This window comes from Notamacropus eugenii, chromosome 5, assembly GCF_028372415.1.
Source record: "Notamacropus eugenii isolate mMacEug1 chromosome 5, mMacEug1.pri_v2, whole genome shotgun sequence".
Lineage (NCBI taxonomy): Eukaryota > Metazoa > Chordata > Mammalia > Diprotodontia > Macropodidae > Notamacropus > Notamacropus eugenii.
In genome coordinates this window covers 338,944,838-338,964,340 of record NC_092876.1, presented here as the reverse complement: position 1 = coordinate 338,964,340, position 19,503 = coordinate 338,944,838, and the positions used below count along the sequence as shown (strand labels likewise).

The following is a 19,503-nucleotide window of genomic DNA, read 5'->3' as shown; positions in this document are numbered from 1 at the left end:
GCTTCCCATTTTGTGATCAAACACTTTTAAATCCCAAACAAACACTGTACCACCCAGAGAACAACACTTCTCTGTTTCCAGCATCACCTCAGCCAGAAAGCCCACGGCTGAGGCAGAATGCACCTGGGTGTTCTTTCCATCAGCTTGGGTTTATTACAGAGCCTCAACTCCTTCCCTGACAGTGTAATGTAAAGCAATGTAATTGCTATGTCAGCAATTTCCACTACATTCATGTGCTTATTTAAATATGGGAAAACTGACATTTCACTACACAGTGCAGAAAACTCAATATGTAAATCCCAGAGCCATGTGGAATGAAAACGGGGATTGAAGTTAGATGGCCTGGCTTTGGTGCCCGGCTTTTTAGCTTTCTAGCTGGACAAGTCATTTCCGGAAGCTCAGTTTGTTCACCTATGAAATGTGAATAATAATATGTTCACTACCTGCTTCCCAGAGCTGTTGTGAAGCTCAAGCAAGGTGGTTTTAATGCTTCGTAAATATTATCAATGTTTATTGCAATCATTTCTCCTCATGGCCTTTTTGACAAGTTATAGGAAAACCAAGGCTTCCACAACCTGACTCTATTTTCCCTTGAAACTCCAGTTTGCATATTTGAAAGAGAAAACATGGATACAGATTATAATATGGTATCCACCAATCATGGAATCTCAGGGTTGAAAGAGAACTCAAAAGCCATCCACTCCAACCCTTCCCTGAAGCAAGAATCCCCTCTACCGTAGACTCGACAAGTTGTCACACTACCTCTGCTGAGAGACCTGCCATTTGGAGCAAGTCTCTAGCTCTAGAGGGGAAGGCATTTTATTCTCAAAGAGCACTAATTGCTAGGAAATTTTTGCTCTCCTTGAATTGAAATCTACCTCTGGCCAACCGTCATTCATTGCTCTTGGTTCTGCCTTCTGGGACCACATAAAAAAAAAAATCTTTGGAGACTTAAAAACATCCATCACACCCCACCTTGTCTTCTCTTATTCTGGCTTTTCTTATCCAGAATAAACATCTCCTGTTCTTTTCAATAATCTTCTACTAATATGATTTCAAATCCCTTCATCATCTTGATCACCTTCTTTTAACCAGAGTAAAGTACAGTGGAGTGATCACCTCCCTTGATTTGGACCATGCTTCTACTCTTACTGCCTAAGATTGTATTCACATTCTGGCTGCCTTGGCACACTTAAGATTTATGTCGAGACTGGATTCGATTAACACCCCCAGGTCTTTTTCATAAGACCTGTGGCCTTGTCACACTTGATCCAGCTGATTTCCTTTTAATCCAGATGTTGGACTTTTCATTTATTGTCGTTGCATTTCATCTCATTCTATTCAGCCAATTGTGCTGAGTGGTCAAGATCCATTTGGGTCCCCATTCTGTCCTCCAGCATGTTATATATCCATCTCAGCTTCATTTCATCTGTGCTCCCTAGTCCTGGTCATAAACCCAGCTTTATTCTCATCTCCATGTCATGATTGTATTGCGTGATGGTGCTTAGAAAGCTTAGTGTCATGGGAAAAGGCAATGATGTAGGCTTTTTCCTTTTTATAAATAAATAAAGAACTTCTCAGATGCTTGGCTTCCATATGAGGTACCAGCTGCTCTATTTCACTAGGGGGTAAAGTACCATTTTAATTGAAAAGATCAACCCAGCTCCACCTGCCAAAATAAATCAGGGCAACACTATTTTACTTAATTCTTTAATTCAAACTCAATGGCATATTAAAAGAAAAAACTACTTTGAGAGAGACCAATCCTTTAAAAAGCAAATGAGGGGAGTTTGTCTTTAATTTCTCAGAGAACAATCATCCAGCTCCAACTGGAGCTATTTCCCTAGATACATTTCAGTTTTAGAAAATTTCGCAAGTTCTCATTTCCCAAGACTAACCCAAGGACCTTCAGAACATCCAAATTAATTTTTGCATCTCTGTCCTGGATGGCATTAACCATTATATGTGCTTATTACTTCATATAATAGAAGTAAGGAGGAGAAAGAAAATATGATTGTATGTTTTCTGGGATGACTGGTTCAGCTTTTAGTTCCTCTAAAGCTATAACTAAGGTAGAACAATCGGATTTTGTTCTATGGTGTCAAATTTAGAGGGTGTTAGCAGCACTTACAATCCTTCAGGGACTAAAGATGGCAGAATTTAGTACCCGGTTAGAAAGAATCTTTAGCTAAAGTAGGAACTACCAAATGAACAGCTCCTTCCCCCAGGTTCTATTCAACTAAAGGCACACACTAAGCCACTTATCTCAGGCACAATTTCTGATATTTGCCTAGGAGCAAAAGTAGCTAATTACTGGTCTGAGTTCCTCCCAAGGCTGGGAGTCAGAGCAGAGTGAACCTTGGACTTAGTGCTCCTTGCATTAAGAACATTGAATTCGTTCCACCAGCTCAGCCTGTCTTTTCCTTCTGGGAGAGAACAAATAGTAATAGTAATGGTAGACATGGAGCAGCAGCACAGACCCCATCCAAATGAAATTGCCAACAGTGGCTCCAGCTTTGCCTAGCATCTCTGGTGTGGCAGAAGAGAAAGGTCAGCTGCTCATTATTAATGCCCATCTTGGATCTCTCACTGCATGGTGCCAGTGACTCACAAGGTGGCCTTGGTGTGCATGTGATTCTGCCCAAAGCAGAGGCTCTGTGCCTCTCCAGTCAAAGCCCCAATCTGGCACTGAAGGTTTGACTGTGCCTGGAGGTGGCAAACATGATCTCTGCCTCAGAGTGAGCAGAAACGGCCCCAGCTGCTAGAAGGCGGTCAGCTGCACCTGGGGCCAGCCAGAGCCCCTGGTAAAGTCACACCAGCCATTGAGCGTGCTGCTTTGAGGACTTAGATTTGGATTCTATTTCCTAAATTCTGGTGGAGGAGGAGGAGTGAGAAGCTGACAGTCAGCCAAGATGTTAAAGCGGATTAGTTGGAAGCATTCTAAGAGGAGCAAGGCACAAGTGAGTATGTCTCCCAGATAGTCACATTCTTTTCGGGGGAACAGTGGGTACCAGGATTCCAGAATCAAATGGAGATAAAAGAGAAACCCAGCAGCTAGGATATAGGCAAGGAAAGCCAGAGCAGCAGACTTCAGAAAGGGGTTTACGTACCAAAGTAGCTTTCTCTTGGAAAAGTCAAATGCCTTAATCTTTTTTTTTCTTACCTATAGGAATCTAGAAGGGGAAAAAATTACTTTAGAAACGGAGCAAGGAGGTTGTCGGAGCTGGACAAACCAGTCCTGCAAAGGCTATGGGCAGAGGGAGCTGGCAACACTGAGATGGGGCTGTCTAGGATCAACTTCCCCAGAAGCAATAGCTGGGGTCCCTCCGGGAAGGCAGAGAAATGTGGCAGCTTCAGAAACCCCAGGCAGGTGGAGACTTTTTGCTAAAAGGAGAGCGGGCAAGGAGGAAAGGAATTAGCAAAGCTAGGTTCAAATCCCAGTTGTTCCTCTTTGTTTGATTTGCCCAACCCGGGGTGGGGAAGACAATTAGTTTTTGCATCTGTAAAATGAATACAGACTAGGGGATCTTTCCCAGTTTTAAATATGATGAACTTGTTATGAAAATAGCTGAGAAAACCACAGATTGGCTTTGTAGCTAAGACTATCCCTCACTTTGGACTACTTCTGAGTACATATGTGCTCCAAAATGACATATATTTTTATCTGTGAGTGAAAAAACCTACCTCGCAATAACAGGTCATTAAGATGGGTGCACGGTTATTTTTTTCAGTCCGTTCCTAGTAAACAATTCCTGTTGGGGCTTCATCTATTTGCCAGTCTAGCAGCATGCAGGCAGTTCTATATGCCTAACAATGCTATTCATCAGCATCAAAACCTGCATTTATATAGCATTTTAAGGTTTACAAAGCACTTTACATACAGTATTTAGTATTGTGGTATGTAGGGGGAGATTTAAGGATGGGGACCATCGGGGATGGGCCAGTGTTATTCCTGGGGCCATAGGAAAGTGAATGATTAGGACAGATTGAAAAAATTTCTTGTCCTGAGCTAGTGCACACATTTTAGCTTCAGGGGTCTGCATCAGAGGGGTGGCAGAGAGGTGACTTTGACTGAGAGTCTTGCAATAATTCTCATTCTAGAAAAATGCTAAAAGATACAGAACCCTGTAACCTTAGCCCATAATAGATGAGTGCTATCCAGTTTTATTCATAACTTCCCATTAGTCCTTTTAACAGTGTAACCCAATGGAAAAAGTGTTAGTCGTGAATTCAGGTGACCTGCATTCAAATTCCAGTTTTGATTATAGCGGTGGGACATTAGGTAAGTCTGGGGATCAGTTTCTCCACGTGTCAAATGAGATGCTTTCTTTCCTGTAGGGTTGTTATGAGGTGCTTTGTAAGCTGTAAAATGCTTTATAAATGTTAACTATCATTATTATTGATTATCTCCTGCTCCTACTCTACTGCTAACAGCCTTTCCAAACCTCTCTCCTTTCTCCACAAATTGATTTTTAGTCACTGCTTTTTAAAAAGCAATTTTTCTCTTTTTTACAAAGTCAAACATATCTATGAATATTATATTGACTTGAGTATTATAAATATTAAAATTTCACCATTTTTGCTTTTGTTAGGATTTTGATCATCTCTAACAAAGACGTAGCAGTTTGCTTGCCTATTTGGCATCTCTCCATGAAGTTAGTCTATATACCCTCTTAGGAACTTATTCAGAGTACTTGAAAATCTCTTACCCAATTTCCTTTAGCTAATTATCTGGAGAGAGGCAGGCTTCTAAAAACTTAACACCTTCTTTGAAAGAGAGTTAATTCATCTCATTTCTCTCAAAGAAATCAGAACATTATATTGTTCTCCCTGCTTCATACCTCTTCCCACCATTATGTTTTAGATAGCCTCTATCATTATAGACGAGAGATTATATTCCTCAGTAGATTAGAGGTGATTGGAGATGGGGGCTCTGGGAATTTCCTAAGAAAAGAACAGACAGTACTCTCATCACCTCCAAATGTCTTTACATTCTTTCTTCCTTTTGTAAAAGTAGAACATCTAATTGGATATTCAAGATTTATTTAGCATATTATAGGAAAATTACTCTAAAAACCAGAATGGAAAAGGTCATCTTAGGAACCTTGAGAGAAAAGAAGTCTAATTGAAACTAGGTATTTTCTACCCACTGAGCCTCCAAAAACTGCTGCCATATCCCCGAAAGGTGTTAAAATGCTTATGCCTCTTTTATTCTATCCATTAGCTGGAGAAATCTATTCTTTGTTGTTTGGGGAAAATAGGACTTTTAAAAATATTTTTATTTAACTTTTATCTTCTGGAGTTTTGTTTTTACATCACTTTCTTTCAGAATGTATCCCTTTCTTATTCCAGCAAACCATCCCTTATTACAAAACAAAAAAAAGAGGTAGAAAAAAGCAGTTCAGCCACATTAACCAAGACATGAAGCAAGTCCAGCAGTGTATGTAAAGTTCCGTCCCTATAGTGAGTCACCCATCTCTACAAAGAAGAGGAAAATCTGAAGAAAGTATCACTTTTGAGGCAGTTAGGTTCTGTAGTAAATAGAACACTGGATTTGGAGTCAGAAATACCTGAGTTCAAATCCTATCCTGGCCTTATGACTGGAGCAAGTAACTTAACCTCTCAAAGTCTCAGTCCCCTCCCATCATCCCCAAATAGCTTCTTACCTCACTGGCTAGGTAACATGTAAAGTGGCATTTAAGGTAAACTTTAAATGCTAACTGCTATTATTATTTTGAAGTTTTCCTACAGAGAAAATGTTCCAGTGATGCTCTATGATACGTGACTGTGCACAGAGCAAAAACTATTTGCAGAGAAATCAAGCCCAAACCACTGACTTGGGGTGCTGCTGATGGCTTTGTAATTTCAATAAATATCTTCTCAAGGATATTTTTTGATATGTAACTAGACCCAAAAAGAAAATGCTAACAGAAGAGCAAAATCTGTTGGAAGTAAATAGGCAAGCTGGAATAACATAAGTGTATTGTTTCCATAAGGTTTAGGTGGAAAGAGGCAAAATTAAGGTAATTACATATATAATTTATATGCATATATTATGTATGTGGGTATACACAAAAAGTATACACATAAAATAAGGGAACTGCATAGAATTTAGGCATTCTGTGAGTTACAAATCCATGATTTGCCGACATCCTATTCATACAAATGGCCTCCCTGTTCCTTCTACCCTTGCCAAGGCTGCTCCTACAAAAAGCAACCAGGCTTTTCTGGACCAGAGGTACTAGGCAGATGACTGAAGTCTGGAATTATGAAATACAAAGTCTCTTTCCTTTCTGTGGTGCTCTTCACACAGGCCACTCACCTTTCTTTTCCCTTTCCTTTGTCTTTTACTGATCACAAATTTATTCATTGCTTTTTTCTCACATATACATATGAGAATATATCTAACCCCCCTTGCTACATACTTTTCCTCTTCCAAGTCCTATCCAGTTACCTCTGGGAAACTTAGCTTTCTTTCCATATATGTCTGCCTGAATCTCTTTCTTCCTTTCTCTTTTTTCCTCTCTTTGTGCCTGTTGGAAGTGAAAAGAAAAATTACCTTAAATAAGACCAAATACAAGAGTAAATACGTTTGTATCAGAGAAAAGGAAAGTCAAAAATTTTAAAGTGTAATTAGACATAAGAAAGAATGAATGTCATCAATCTGTGATGCCCTTTAAAATAGAAATCATAGGAATTGCATAAATTATCTGGCTATTTTTTCATCCTTTTTAAATAAACTGCTTTTCATCAAGTACCAAGCTCCAAGATAAAAAAGTCATTTCATATTCAGTATTTGAGTTCTTAGTATTACAACATTATTATTTCCTACCATTCTCATCAAAACTTGTAATTCAACTAAATTAGAGGTTGCATTCGCTTTGTGTGGGCTGGTATGAGAATATAATATGAATCAAAATAGCAGAATGGAGAAAGCATAGGATTAGGTGTCCAGGAATGTGGGTTCTAGACTTAGTGCTGCCATTTTACTAGTTACAAGACCATGGGAATGCCATTTCATCTCTCAGAGCCTCACTCACTTCACCTGTAAAATGGGTACATTAATTCTTGTTCCAAAACTCCACCGAGTCAAAATCAAAATGAGAACATAGATCTGAAAGCTCTTTGAAAGCATCAAAGCATGACACATGTATTATTATTATACTTAACATTGTTTCTGTGGGGAAGTGAAGTTGTCAACTGACTTAAAATTGAGTTTTTAAAAAACAATTTGTGAATTTTCTGTAACTGAAGATGCAACATATTGACTTATACCTATGATTTTAAAAAAAGTCTTCATTAGTTCATTTAATCATAGAACTGTGCAATAGCATGTAAATATGATGACATAAATAATGTTCTCCTCAGTCTCTGGTCATAGCCATATTTTATTGGTTATCTATAACCACTGCAATTGTGTTAGCAGCTTAATGGAATAATTTTACAGTCACCTGATAGTTTCAATCCCCAAATGCTATTATGTGAGTTGAGCACTCCCCTTTTATTCACCAGACTTGTCTATGACTTTTGGCTGTGCCAAAAAGATCAAAACCAGACCTAAAAAGGAAAATTTGCCAATGCTGAGGATCTGGTCTAGTGTCTAGTCTGACCAATTTAGAGTCAGAAGATCTGGATTCAATCAATTTTGCCGGTTCTGTTTGTCTGATCATGAGCAAATAAGCTGTTCTGGGACTCGGTCTGGACCTCATCTGTAAATAAGAGGGTTGTATGAAGGTCTCTAAGGTCCCTCTCAGTTCTGAGGCAATGATCCAATGATCCTGTGAATTTCTGACTAAAGGCAATTTCATCGATTCTGACATCTTTAAAATGTGTTGCTTTATAGACATATCTCATACCTGAGCCTCAGTCATTATATAATATAATTTATATATAATATATATATACACATATATAGTAGAGTCATTTCTTTCTCCCATAAGAGCATTGCCTACAAAACCTAAATCAAACCCAAACTCAAAATCCCAGGTCCTCCACCAAAGTATGTGATCCAAGTTAATCACGATACCCTGCCAGATTAATAATCTTTCCAAAATCCTGAGGATTTTTGTTTTATTTCTAAGGTTATTTTTCTGTTTAGGAACCTAAAATGATAACTGCTTGCCACATCAAGGTCAAAGTCCTCTCCCTGGCCTTTAAAGCCCCCTCTAATTTCACTCCCACCAAACTTTTCTAAACTGACTGCATACTACTCCCCAACCAGAGCTCTGGAGGTCTATTTCTGGGAGCCAAGGGGCAAGAGAGTGTGTGTACTATATGCCATCATCACTTGCTTCTTCTAGGACCTAGGACCACCCTCCCCTAAAATAGATCTGGTCCACAGCTCCAAGAGGTAGCACACTGTAGTGGGAAGGGTACTGGACTTGGAGTCATCAAGATTTGGGTTCAAATCCTACCTCAGACACTTAGTAGCTGTGTGACTTCTGTGTGACTTTGGGTAAGACATTTGACATCTCTATACCTTAGTTTTCTCATCTGTAAAATGAGGCAGTTAGACCCAGCTGTCTCCAAGATTCCTTCCAGTTCTTCATCTGCAATCCCTCTTTACTAACCTTTCCCCATGCTCCTCTCTGCCATTTTATCTTTCTTCTGCCCAAATTCCCCAAGTTTATGCATATTTTATGTTTACTAGTTCATTGGTATTATTTTGGTTAGTTTTTAATGGCATTGTTTGTATCTGTGACCCCTACCCCTCATCTGGATTCCTGGAATGCATCCCTGTGTCTTCTCTGCTCTTTCTACCTCCAGCAGTGAAGTCTTGGAGAACAAAGCGTGTCATTGAAGCCTGTTGTTTTTATCAGTCGCATTATCACAGTGGTCTGTGCCACATCATTTTGCGCTTGGTTATATTCTGTCTTGAAATGCTCTCTAATTGTTCCATGTGGGTTAGTCTGGTCTCCCCTTGAGGATAGGGGCCATGTGTAGCACTCTCTACAGCACACAACTGGGCATAACATAGATTCTGTAAATAAATATTATAAATTTGGATTAATTTATATACGTATGTATGTATACCTATGTATCTGTGCTTTTCATGTGTATACAGCTATGTGCATATATGTACATATACATGTGAGACCACATTTGAAAATCTGTGTGTGTGTGTGTGTGTGTGTGTGTATGTGCTGTACAGGTGGGTGGGAGCGTGGGTATGGGTGCTTCACACACTCTCAGCAGGAGGTGTCCTTCTTTAGGGTGGGGAAGGGGGAAGAGGAGATGTCATCAGGCCTGGACATCATGTTTTGGTTTTATTTGAGGAAAGCCTTGAGGCAAGGCTATGGTTGAATTAGTGTTGGCACTCCCTGGTATAAACTGTATGCCTGAGTTATGGCTAGCCTGCCTTCCCTTGACTTCCAGAGGCTAGCCTCTTCCTTCTGAAGAGTTTGAAGACAATGCAGGTGCTCCTACTCCCCCATTCCCAGACATGGGGAAGAATAGAATGGCCATTATTGCAGGAAGTGATCCACCTATGAAGTAGTGATCATAACTAGCTTTTATATAATGGTTTGAAGTTTGCAAAGCACTATACATTCCTAATTTCATTTGGGCAGCATACCAATTCTAAAAGTCAGGTATTATGTGTATTATAATCTATATTTTACAGACAAGGAAAATTAGTCTCAGAAAGGTTAAGTAATTTGCTAATGGTAGAAGGGAGATTCAAACTCAGGTCTTGCAGACTCTAAGTATACCATTCTATCCACTAGGGTTTACGGAGGTTACATGACTTATCAAAGATTATACAACTAGCTGGTACCACATCTGGAACTCAAACCCTGGTCCTCTGGTCTCAATCCATTAAACTACACAATCTCCCTACAATCTCTGGATTAGGAAAAGTTACCCAAATGACCAAGAGTTGAGATAATAACGATAATGATTAAAATATTATGTAGTATTTTATATCATATAATAACTATAATATAACACATATTATAATATTTATATTATATTAAATGTATTTTTATATGCTATGTATATGTTATATTATGTTATTTTATATTATTATTATTACAAGAACTAACATTCTCTCATTTGAATAATTGGGGGCATGGCTCTGTCACCAAGCCTGAGCGTGAAACAAGAAAGTCAAGGAAGATTTCAGTAGAGGATTGTCAAAACCCAATCACTGAGAGGAGATGGGGGGGAGGGTATTGGAAATAAGAGCATTTGAATCCATGAAAGTATATGTAGGAATGATAGATGGTGTCTCTTCTCTTGTCCCACTGGCACAACTCCCTTTCCTTTGTTACATAATGATAGCACTTTGAGTTGACCCAACATTCATTGATAACACTTATACACCAAGAGGGAGGGCTTTACCTTTACACTTGATCTTCGCCTCAAGAGACACGATATCAAATTTTGCATTTAGGACTTCTTCTTTAGACTTCTTTGTAATAGAGAATAAGTAGGATGGAGGAGATTGCCAAAGGTTTCTCCTGTTCCTGAGCAGTGCTGGCTTACCCCAAAGGAAGGATAGAATAGGTGGGCACAGTATAAAAGCTGCATTGTTCCCAGCTCAGTGTGATTGCATGAGCAGCTCTCAAAAGAAAGTTTACAAGGAGTTAAGTGGCATGGAGACATTGAAGTCAATTCTGGAGGCCACATACAGAGTCACTTATCATCCCATGGGCATCAAGCTTTCAGAAAATAGGAAGAAACCAATTAAATGCCTCCTCCGCCACTGCCACCAAGAGGGTTTTCTGAGAGACATTCCTTCATAATAAGGCAGTTTCTAACCAGAAAAGAAAATAATGAGTACAGATAAAAGCTTGCATGATCGAAACACTATTTTCACTCATTGCCTGGCTTCAGAACTCTCACCAAAAAACTCACTGAGCAGATGGAAAAGCAGAGGGGAATGAGGGGAAGGCAGAAGAACAAGTGAATGTAAAACAGAACAAAACAGAACAGAAAAAGAAGGGAATAGATTGTTCTTAAAAGCAGGACTATCCCAGGGTTTCACTGTTTCTCTCCTTAATTAGTTAAGAAGATTAGCCAATATTTATATGGCACCAATGCAAAGCATTACAGGAGGTGATCCACCTATGACATAGTAATCATAACTAACACTTATATAATGCTTTGAAGTTTGTGTGCCAAGCACCGTGATAAACATTTTACAAATATTATCTCATTCGATCCTTACCACAGTCTGGGGAGGTAAGTACTATTATTATCCTCATTTTACAGAGGAAGAAACTGAGGCAGACAGCAATTAAGGGACCTATTCAGGGTCACACAGCTAGTTCATTTGTCTGAAGCTGGATTTAAACTCAAGTCTCTCATACTCCAGGCTCAGTGCTGTATCCTCTGTGCCACCTAGATGCCCACATTTATAGTGTGCTTTGTAGTTTAAAAAGTGACTTCCCTCACAATAACCCTGGAAGGTAGGTCATGAAAATAATGTTCTTACTCATTTTATAGTCAGTCAAGGAATAAGCATTAATCAAGCACCTACTATGTGCCAGACACTGCACTGGGGATACAAAAAAAGGAATAAGATAGACCTTGCCCTCCAGAATCTACAGATGAGGAAAATTAAACTTAAGTAAGGCTATAGAACCAATCGAATTAGCTCAACTCAATTCAATTCAACTCAACAAGGGTTTACCAAATACCCACCTGATAGGTACTAGAGATTTAACAACAACAATAAAAATCTGTGCTTTCAAAGAGCTTACTTCCTACTTGGGGGAAACTACACATACATAGAGAAACTAATATAAAAATGCAAAAGCAATATTAAAAAATTGGGAGGTGGGGAAGAGATGCATTTATAACTGGGGCAATCAGAAAAGGCTACTTAGTGGAGATGTCACTTGAGTTTGGAAGGGAATTCGGCATTCCAAGAGTTGGAGGGAGAGAGGGGGATCATTTGAGACATGGGCAAGCCCCAGGCAGAAGTAGAAAGATGGGAGAAGGACTCTCATACACACTTAATAACGTAGGCTACACTGGCCAAAATGTCAGATGTACAGGAGTGTGAGCATGTCATCTATTTGGAGAGATAAGAAGGAGCCAACAATGAGGGACTTTAAATACCAAGCCAAGCAGTGAGCATATTGTATCCCTGAGGAAGTTGGGAATCACTAAAGCTTCTTGAGCAGGGGAGTGATACGTTTAGGAATATAAATTTCATTCAGAACAAGGTTTTCAGACTCCAAATTCAATGTACTCTCCACTATACCACCTCATCTTCATCATTATCCTTATTTCTGGAGTAGTTGTGTGGGCAATGGAAGATACCAAAATGGTACCCTAGAACAGAGAATTCTTTACCTTTTGGCATTCTGGTAAATCAACCTAAGGACCTCTTTTCAGAACAATGATTTTTAAATGTGCAAAATGAAATCCATTATATTATATTAGTCAATTATATTAAACTATCATTATCAAATTTTTTAAAAGTCATTGGACCCCAGATTCAGTGCCCCCACCCTATAGGAATATAAAGCAGTTTGACCCTGTCTCACCCCATCCCCTCCAAACTTACTTATTCAGCCAACTCTAATGAACATCTCAGAAGAGAACTCACTCTGAGGCTCATGGGCTATGGTGTAAATCCCAACTAAGACAAAAAGATTAAGGGAGATGATGAAGACAGAAACGGAAAACATGAAAGGACAAATTCAAAGTTCAGTCATTAAAGAGAAAGATTGGAGTTTATTTGAGGGCCGCTTTGCCATTTTTCTCAATGACGTCAGATTGGCAGGACTCTGGTGCGATAGACATTAGTCCTGGTGGCAAAACTTATTCAGATTGATCTGGGTCCAAGTTTATAGCTTGGGGAATGGAGAAAAGGCTCCTGCAAACCAGTCAGTAAGGTGGACTTGAGTCCCCCCAAATCACAAGATCTTAGATTTAGAGCTGGAAGGGACTTTAGAAAGTATCCAATTCCCTCATTTTACAGATGAGGAAAGTAAGGCTGAGAGAGGGTAAGTGATATGGCAGATAGTAATTATTAGAGGCAGCATGTGAACCTGGGCCAAGTCATCTGACTCCCACACAATGGCTCTTTCTATCATATTGTGTTACCTAGAATCGAGATTCAGAGACGTAAGACTGTAGATTTAAGGCTAGAAGGAACAGAGAACATCTGCTCATCATTTTAGAGATGAGAAAACTGAATTCCAAAGGAACTTCCCATCTAACAGAAGAGTCATGGTAGCCCTTTCTTTTGAGGACTGACAAAGAAATGGTGGCAAGGAGGGAAAAGTTTATAGCACACTTGAAAGAAGACTAGACCCAAGAGAAAATGAAGTTGTAAGGAATGGAGGTATTGAAAAAAATATTCACATAACTCAGAGATTTAGATTCTACCATGTTCTGTTCTCAAAGAGAAAAGAGTCTAACTTTCATTTGCACAGCTTGCTCTTCCAGTGATGAGAATCTGAATTATACTTTTTCTTCCAAGTAATCTACCACTCAACCTAAGTTTGGAGCCCATACATTAGGTTTCTGGTTCACTCACTCGCTCCTATCATCTAGTATTACATACAGACAGATCTAATAAAGGCCTCTTGTTAAACTTTAACTAAGAAAGTGATGTGGACAAGGGCTCTGCCTCCCACAAATACAAGAGGACATCTCCACCCATTGCATTTGGTTTTATAGCACTGTAGGCCTCAAGATAGCCTTTCTAAGAACACCTGTAAGACAAATTGACCTAGAAATGTGAAAATGACTGTGGGAAAAACTCTCTTTTTTCAAAAATCTTTTTTTCTAGTAAGGGCAAAAATATATATGGAAAAACAATCCACTCAGAAATAAGTTCTTAAGCATAAACAGTCAATACAACCCAGTTCATCTAAGGAACACTTTTCTTTTTAGTGGAGACTAAGGAGTGTGTGGGTCCCTGAAAGACTGAGAAGAAACATATACATGGGTTAGAACATTGATAGCTCCTAAAAGAATCTTACATTAAGTTGATCCCAATTTTTTTAGAATTCTGCTCATGCTTTAAGGAATTTTAGGAAGCAAGTACTCCTCCTTCTCTGTCTAAGCAGAACTGGTCTGAGGTATAGACACACTTAATAGAGATTCAGGCTAGCCAGATGTTTTAATGAGGTTAGCAAAGACCCCCATTTGGGTTCTTAGACACACTTAGTTGGATCCTTCTTAACTCCTTCCCTCCACCCTGCCCTCAGAGTCCCAGGGAAGACACTACACAGAGGGGAGAAATAGAGAGGAGTCCTCCTAGGGAAAAGGAAGGTGCCCATAGAGCCATACATCAAACCACTCCTCTACCACTAACTTCTCTCCCTGCTCCCCGTAAATATACTGTGTATTTATCATGTGTCCTGCTGTAAATATTTAGGTAACCATAATTGCAGTAGGTTGCAGGAATTATCTTATTCTGTGTTATGTGAGGTTCATTGAATCTCATGCAGATTTATGCAAAATAATATGCAAATCACAGAGCCCCGGCCCTTTTCTTAACAGGACTACAGCATTGCTCCTCGGTGGCACCTGGGACCTGGGGATCCTTTCTCCACTTACGTTTAGCGCACAGCCTGGGACTTGTCCCTGCAGCCTCACCGGGTTAGCCGTGCCGCCGTTGGGACCTCCCGCCTGGACTCCCACCACCCACTCCTCTTGGGACTGCCCCGGCAGGGCTGGTGTGGGTGCAGCCACATGCCTGGTGGGAAACATGCTCCAGGCAGAGCCTGCCCCTCCTGGGCTGTGGGCTCGTCCGGTGGGCTCCCCTGTTCCGTGGGTCCCCTGTTATGTCTCTGGGTGCAATTTGAGGTTTTCCTCTACAAAGCTTGACATGGTATAGGTGCTGGGGACCAGAGACAGGCTACATGGCCCAACACGCCCTCAGCACCATCATCCCACCCCATCCAGGTCCAGGGTTCCACTCTAGTGAGGGGCAGAGCGGGAGGGTGGGTCAGTGAGATGAAGAGGAGATTTCTGAGGTCTTCGTCCTCCCTCTTCATGTTAACCTTCCTGAAGCTAGGGGACAGTCCATCACTCTGACCAAGCCTGCCTCCTCTCATATAGTGGGAAAGAATGCGAAAAGGGGTTGTGGTGTAGTAGAGGAAATGCCATGAGGGCAGAGCAGAAGAAGGGCTTAGCCTAGCCTTACCAAAAGTTTGCCAAAATCATTCAGCCATAGAAAATCTATTTGCATCAATCCACCTGTATTTTCTAGTATCCCTCTTCTGCCTCCCCTTGTATCCAGATCCCTGTGTTTAGAGCTCCCCCTGCCATTGTCTCTTAGCTTCAAATATACTCAAAGACATCCACCTCTTCCTCTCTACCCACTCCCTGCCCTCAGAACCCCAAGAAAGACTCTCCACAGAAGGGAAAGGCAGAGATGCATCCTGCCTCCCAAGGAAAACTCAACTAGGAGGAGGGGAGAGGCAAAGGTCACTCATTTAATCCCATTTCCTCATTTTATGGACTCGTTGCTTTGTTTTCACTAGCTCAGGCCTTGTTTCTTTTAGGTTCAGCACTCATTTCCATGGCTAGGTTAGTGGGGGGTGTTCCCATGTGTTTCCAAAAGTTTACACTTCAGCTGTCTCACAGGCTTATTGTGAGGATGAGAAACCAAGTGCGGTGTCCAGTGCCCTGAGCTTTGCAGAGGCATGTATCCCTCGAAGCAAAGGCCCATGCTCTAGAATCGCACCTGGCTCAAGAAAGAACCCTGGGGGGTTGTACTTGACCAAGAATCCAGGGGTGCACAGCGATATGGGCATTTGCATGACTGAGAAGAATCGCTGATGTCTTGTTTGCACATGTCACTTACTTGAATATGTTCCAATAAAATGATTCGAAAGCAGGCTGTTGCTATAAAGTGATTTATAAATCCTTCCTGGTGAGGACTGAGGCCCTTGACCTACAGAGCAGCCACCACCCCCGCCCCACTCCCATCATGCTTCCCTGGAGGACCTGACCTGGCTGGAGTGGGAGGTATCAGGGAATGGGCTGAGCTCAATGTGGGCGATGGTCACAGCAAATGGCCTCTCAGAGGCAGCACTTTCCTCTCCCGTTGCCTAGAAACAGTTTACATTCTAGGTGGAAATTACCATATGGAGCCAGTGATTTTTTTTTTTCTTTTTTTGATGCAGACACAGGGTTATAGACCTGCTCTGTCATGGAGCAGATAAGAGAGAGGAGGAGGAGGAGAGAGGGAAAGGCAAAGATTTCATGTTCTATTCAAAAATAATTCTTAGTAAATGCCCACGTTAGCTGATTGAGTGGTGGAACTGCACCCTTTAAACAATCATAGATTAGGAGCTGGAAGGAATTTTAGAGACCATTTAGTCCAAGCCTCTCATTTTATAGGTATGGAAACTGAAGGCCACGGGAGGGGGCGGGCAGGGAATAGATTTCCAAAGGTCAAGCAGCCTCAGGTGGCAGATATACCACAGCCCAAGCCTACCCCCAGACTGGTGTCAGACAATAAGAAAGAGAACCATATTTCCAAAAATAGCTATCCAGAGATGTCTTCTGTTCTTGATCCTTTTCTACCTCCCAAGAGATGGTCAGGACACCAGGTCCAACCCTGATTGGTTCACATCTTTGAGTCAGATATTAGTTGCGTGACCTGGGGCAAGTCACCTATCTTCTCAATGACTTAAGAGGAGGAGTTTTGTCACTGGGAGTTCCCTATGCCAGTGAAATGACCTATCTTTTTCCTCCCTTCCAAAAAAAAAAAATCTACCCCTATTTCAGCAAGTAATTCAGCAAGTGAACAGTTGTCAGCCCTTGGCATTTTTTTCTGTTCAGAACAGAGTTCAGGGCAATATCAGAAATGAGGGATTACTAGAAACCCCATGAACACAGTTATCCTGTCTTTATACATTCCCATTTGGATCATGGGGGATTCCCAAATGGAGATAAAAGAGGGGAAAGAAGGGAAACTGAGGTTCATATATATAGACTGACTTTGCAAGTAACACAATTGTTACCTTAGATGAGCAAGGGCTAGGGTCAAGGTGTCCAGATTCCCAGACCAGTGCTTTTCCTAAAACATAGACTTGTCTTTAGCCTGGAATATGGCCTGCAGTTCTTATCATCACCCACGCTAATTTAGCTTGGTGGAACATTTTCTGTCTGTCCAGTGTGTGCCAAGGCAGCCCCCATCTGTTCCTGTGCCCTCTTCTCATGAGTTTTGAGTATCTTCTCACCATGGGTGGGCTTGGAGGGTGTCATACTTGATGAATCCATCAGCACACAGAAATATGGGGCTATAACAGCAGTGCCAACCACGTACACAGGGCCAGGACTTACTTAGCCATGTAGGGCATGGTGTGCTAATAAGGCCAGATGTAATTCTCTTTTAGATTGCTTAGATTTGCTCCATTCCACAGCAGTATACTGGACACACACACACACACACACACACACACACATACACACACACACACACACACACACACACACACACACCAGCCCACAGCTATCCATCTCACCAACTTATGTTATTGGTCTTCCAGTAACTCGTACGGACGCACTCAAAATTCACAGCTATCTTATACCAGAGAATCATGGACATGGTCTCTATATCCCTTCCCCCACCCAAAACTAAAGTGTGCTAATTTGTGTAATAAAAATGGCAAACGTTTACATGGCACTTGAAGGTTTATACCAACCCAGTTAACCCAGTGAGGTAGTACAAGCCTTAGAATCCCAGTTTTACAAATAAGGAGATCTAAGACCCACAGAACTTAAGTGACTTGCTAATAATCACACAATTTATAAGCACCACACTTGGATTCAGTCCCAGATCACCAACCGGGACTTATTCCACTGGGATAAGTCTCTCTGTCACCAGTCACCATCATTCCTTGGTCAATCATGTGCCTGAGGTCCCAGAGGGAATAAATGACCCAGACTCAGACCTTACTCTTGGTATGACCCCAGTCTAAGACAAACAATGGTATGGACAGGGATAGAGCATGTAGAGATGATCAAATGAAACACCAGATACATCGATAGGCAATAGAAATATGCACATGTTACACATGAATTAACCAAGTTCAGAGTCATTGCATTTGTGGGGTGAAGAACAAAACTGAGAACATTAACGTACAGGCCACTTAGGATGATTGCTTGAGAGCTGGAAGGAAACAGAAGTGTCATCTGATCCAACACTTCTTTTTACAGACAGGAGAAGTGAGTTACCCAAGATCACTGAGTTAGAAAGTTAGTAAATTGGAACCCAGACCCTCTGACTCTAAATCCAATGCCATTCCGGCTGTACTTAGGATTGTGTGTTCTTCCTTCGTTGCCGAAGAAGACCATGACATCAGAGAAATGATGACATGACTTGCACTTGACTTTGTTTTGAGTGAGGGAGGGTTGTGCAGGTCACCAGCCTCACTTCTCCTCCAGAGCCATCTGAATCCAGTGATCATATATTCATCAGGATGACTGGAGATGACCCAGGATGAGGCAATTGGGGTTAATTGACTTGCCCAAGGTCACACAGCTAGTGAGTGTCAAGTGTCTGAGGTGACATTTGAACTCAGGTCCTCCTGACTCCAGTACTGATGCTCTATCCACTGTACTACCTAGCTGCCCCACTTAGGGTTAGTTACAATTTACTCATCTCCATTTCCCACCTACCCACCATATGCCCATTCTTATAGATGCAGGCTAGGTATATGAGGGAGGACTCACTGGCCAACCAGGGGCCCTACAAGGCAACAGTCCAGGACACTAGAATCTGAGCATGCCCCCAAATGCTTCCAGGGGTATTCATAACTTAGACATGCCTACTTAGCAGACTGGTTTAGCTCAAAGAACTACAGAGACAGACAGACAGTCATGCCAAGTCTGACCCTGTTTCAGGAATTGAGTTCTTCCCATTTTAATTGGCTGCCTCCCTATCTTATTTCCACTTGATTAGGTTACATACAAGTCTCCTTAGGGCTATGTAACAAGGTTTGGTCTCCAATGAATTCTAGGCCCCCAAGCAATTTGAGTTCCTCTGATTACTAAGAACAGGGCCTTAACTATTTTTATTGGCAACCCTGCTGGTGATAAGCACATCCTCTCTTAAGAATGATAGATAGTGTTTAGAGATCAGTCTCCAAGCCATATCTGAGTTGGCAGAGTACAATGCCAGCCCAACTGGATGATTTCAGAGGTATTGTTCCCTCTATCCCTCACTATAGCCCCCCCCCCAAATAATAAATCCACTTACTTCTCTTTCCAACTAGTCTGTACCAGTGTCTGATATTCTGAACTGTCCCATCCTCTGTACTGCAACCAGAAGACCCAGGGAAATGGAAAATTTCCTCGGGAAAGGACCCGGATCCCTTTTAGTCATTTAGCCCAGATTAATTGATGAGATGACTTAGCAGTTGTTTACCAAGCTAGCAAGAGTAGGTCCATTTGGATGGAGGGCCTATATGGGGAGCCCCGTGGCAGGGGCTCAGTCAGTGACATGAGGCCCCAGGCACCTAGGACTGAGCACTGAAAAGAGATGGAGGTTGTAGGAGTAGAATGGGAGGCACCAATGACAGT

At 41.3% G+C, this 19,503-nt stretch overlaps 1 protein-coding gene across 4 annotated transcripts in view; it reads left to right on the top strand.

Annotated features, from left to right (window-relative positions):
- Window positions 1–19,503, top strand: part of KALRN (kalirin RhoGEF kinase) — a 963,226-nt gene that overhangs the window by 701,554 nt on the left and 242,169 nt on the right. For 2 of the 4 annotated variants that reach the window (XM_072616705.1, XM_072616703.1), the window contains exon 35: window positions 14,467–15,809. The exons of the other annotated variants lie outside the window; for them this stretch is intronic. In XM_072616705.1, coding sequence (XP_072472806.1) covers window positions 14,467–14,570 — 104 coding nt within the window. In that variant the 3' untranslated portion in view covers window positions 14,571–15,809. Of the gene's footprint in view, window positions 1–14,466; window positions 15,810–19,503 lie in introns of those variants that run through there. 4 annotated transcript variants of the gene reach the window in all.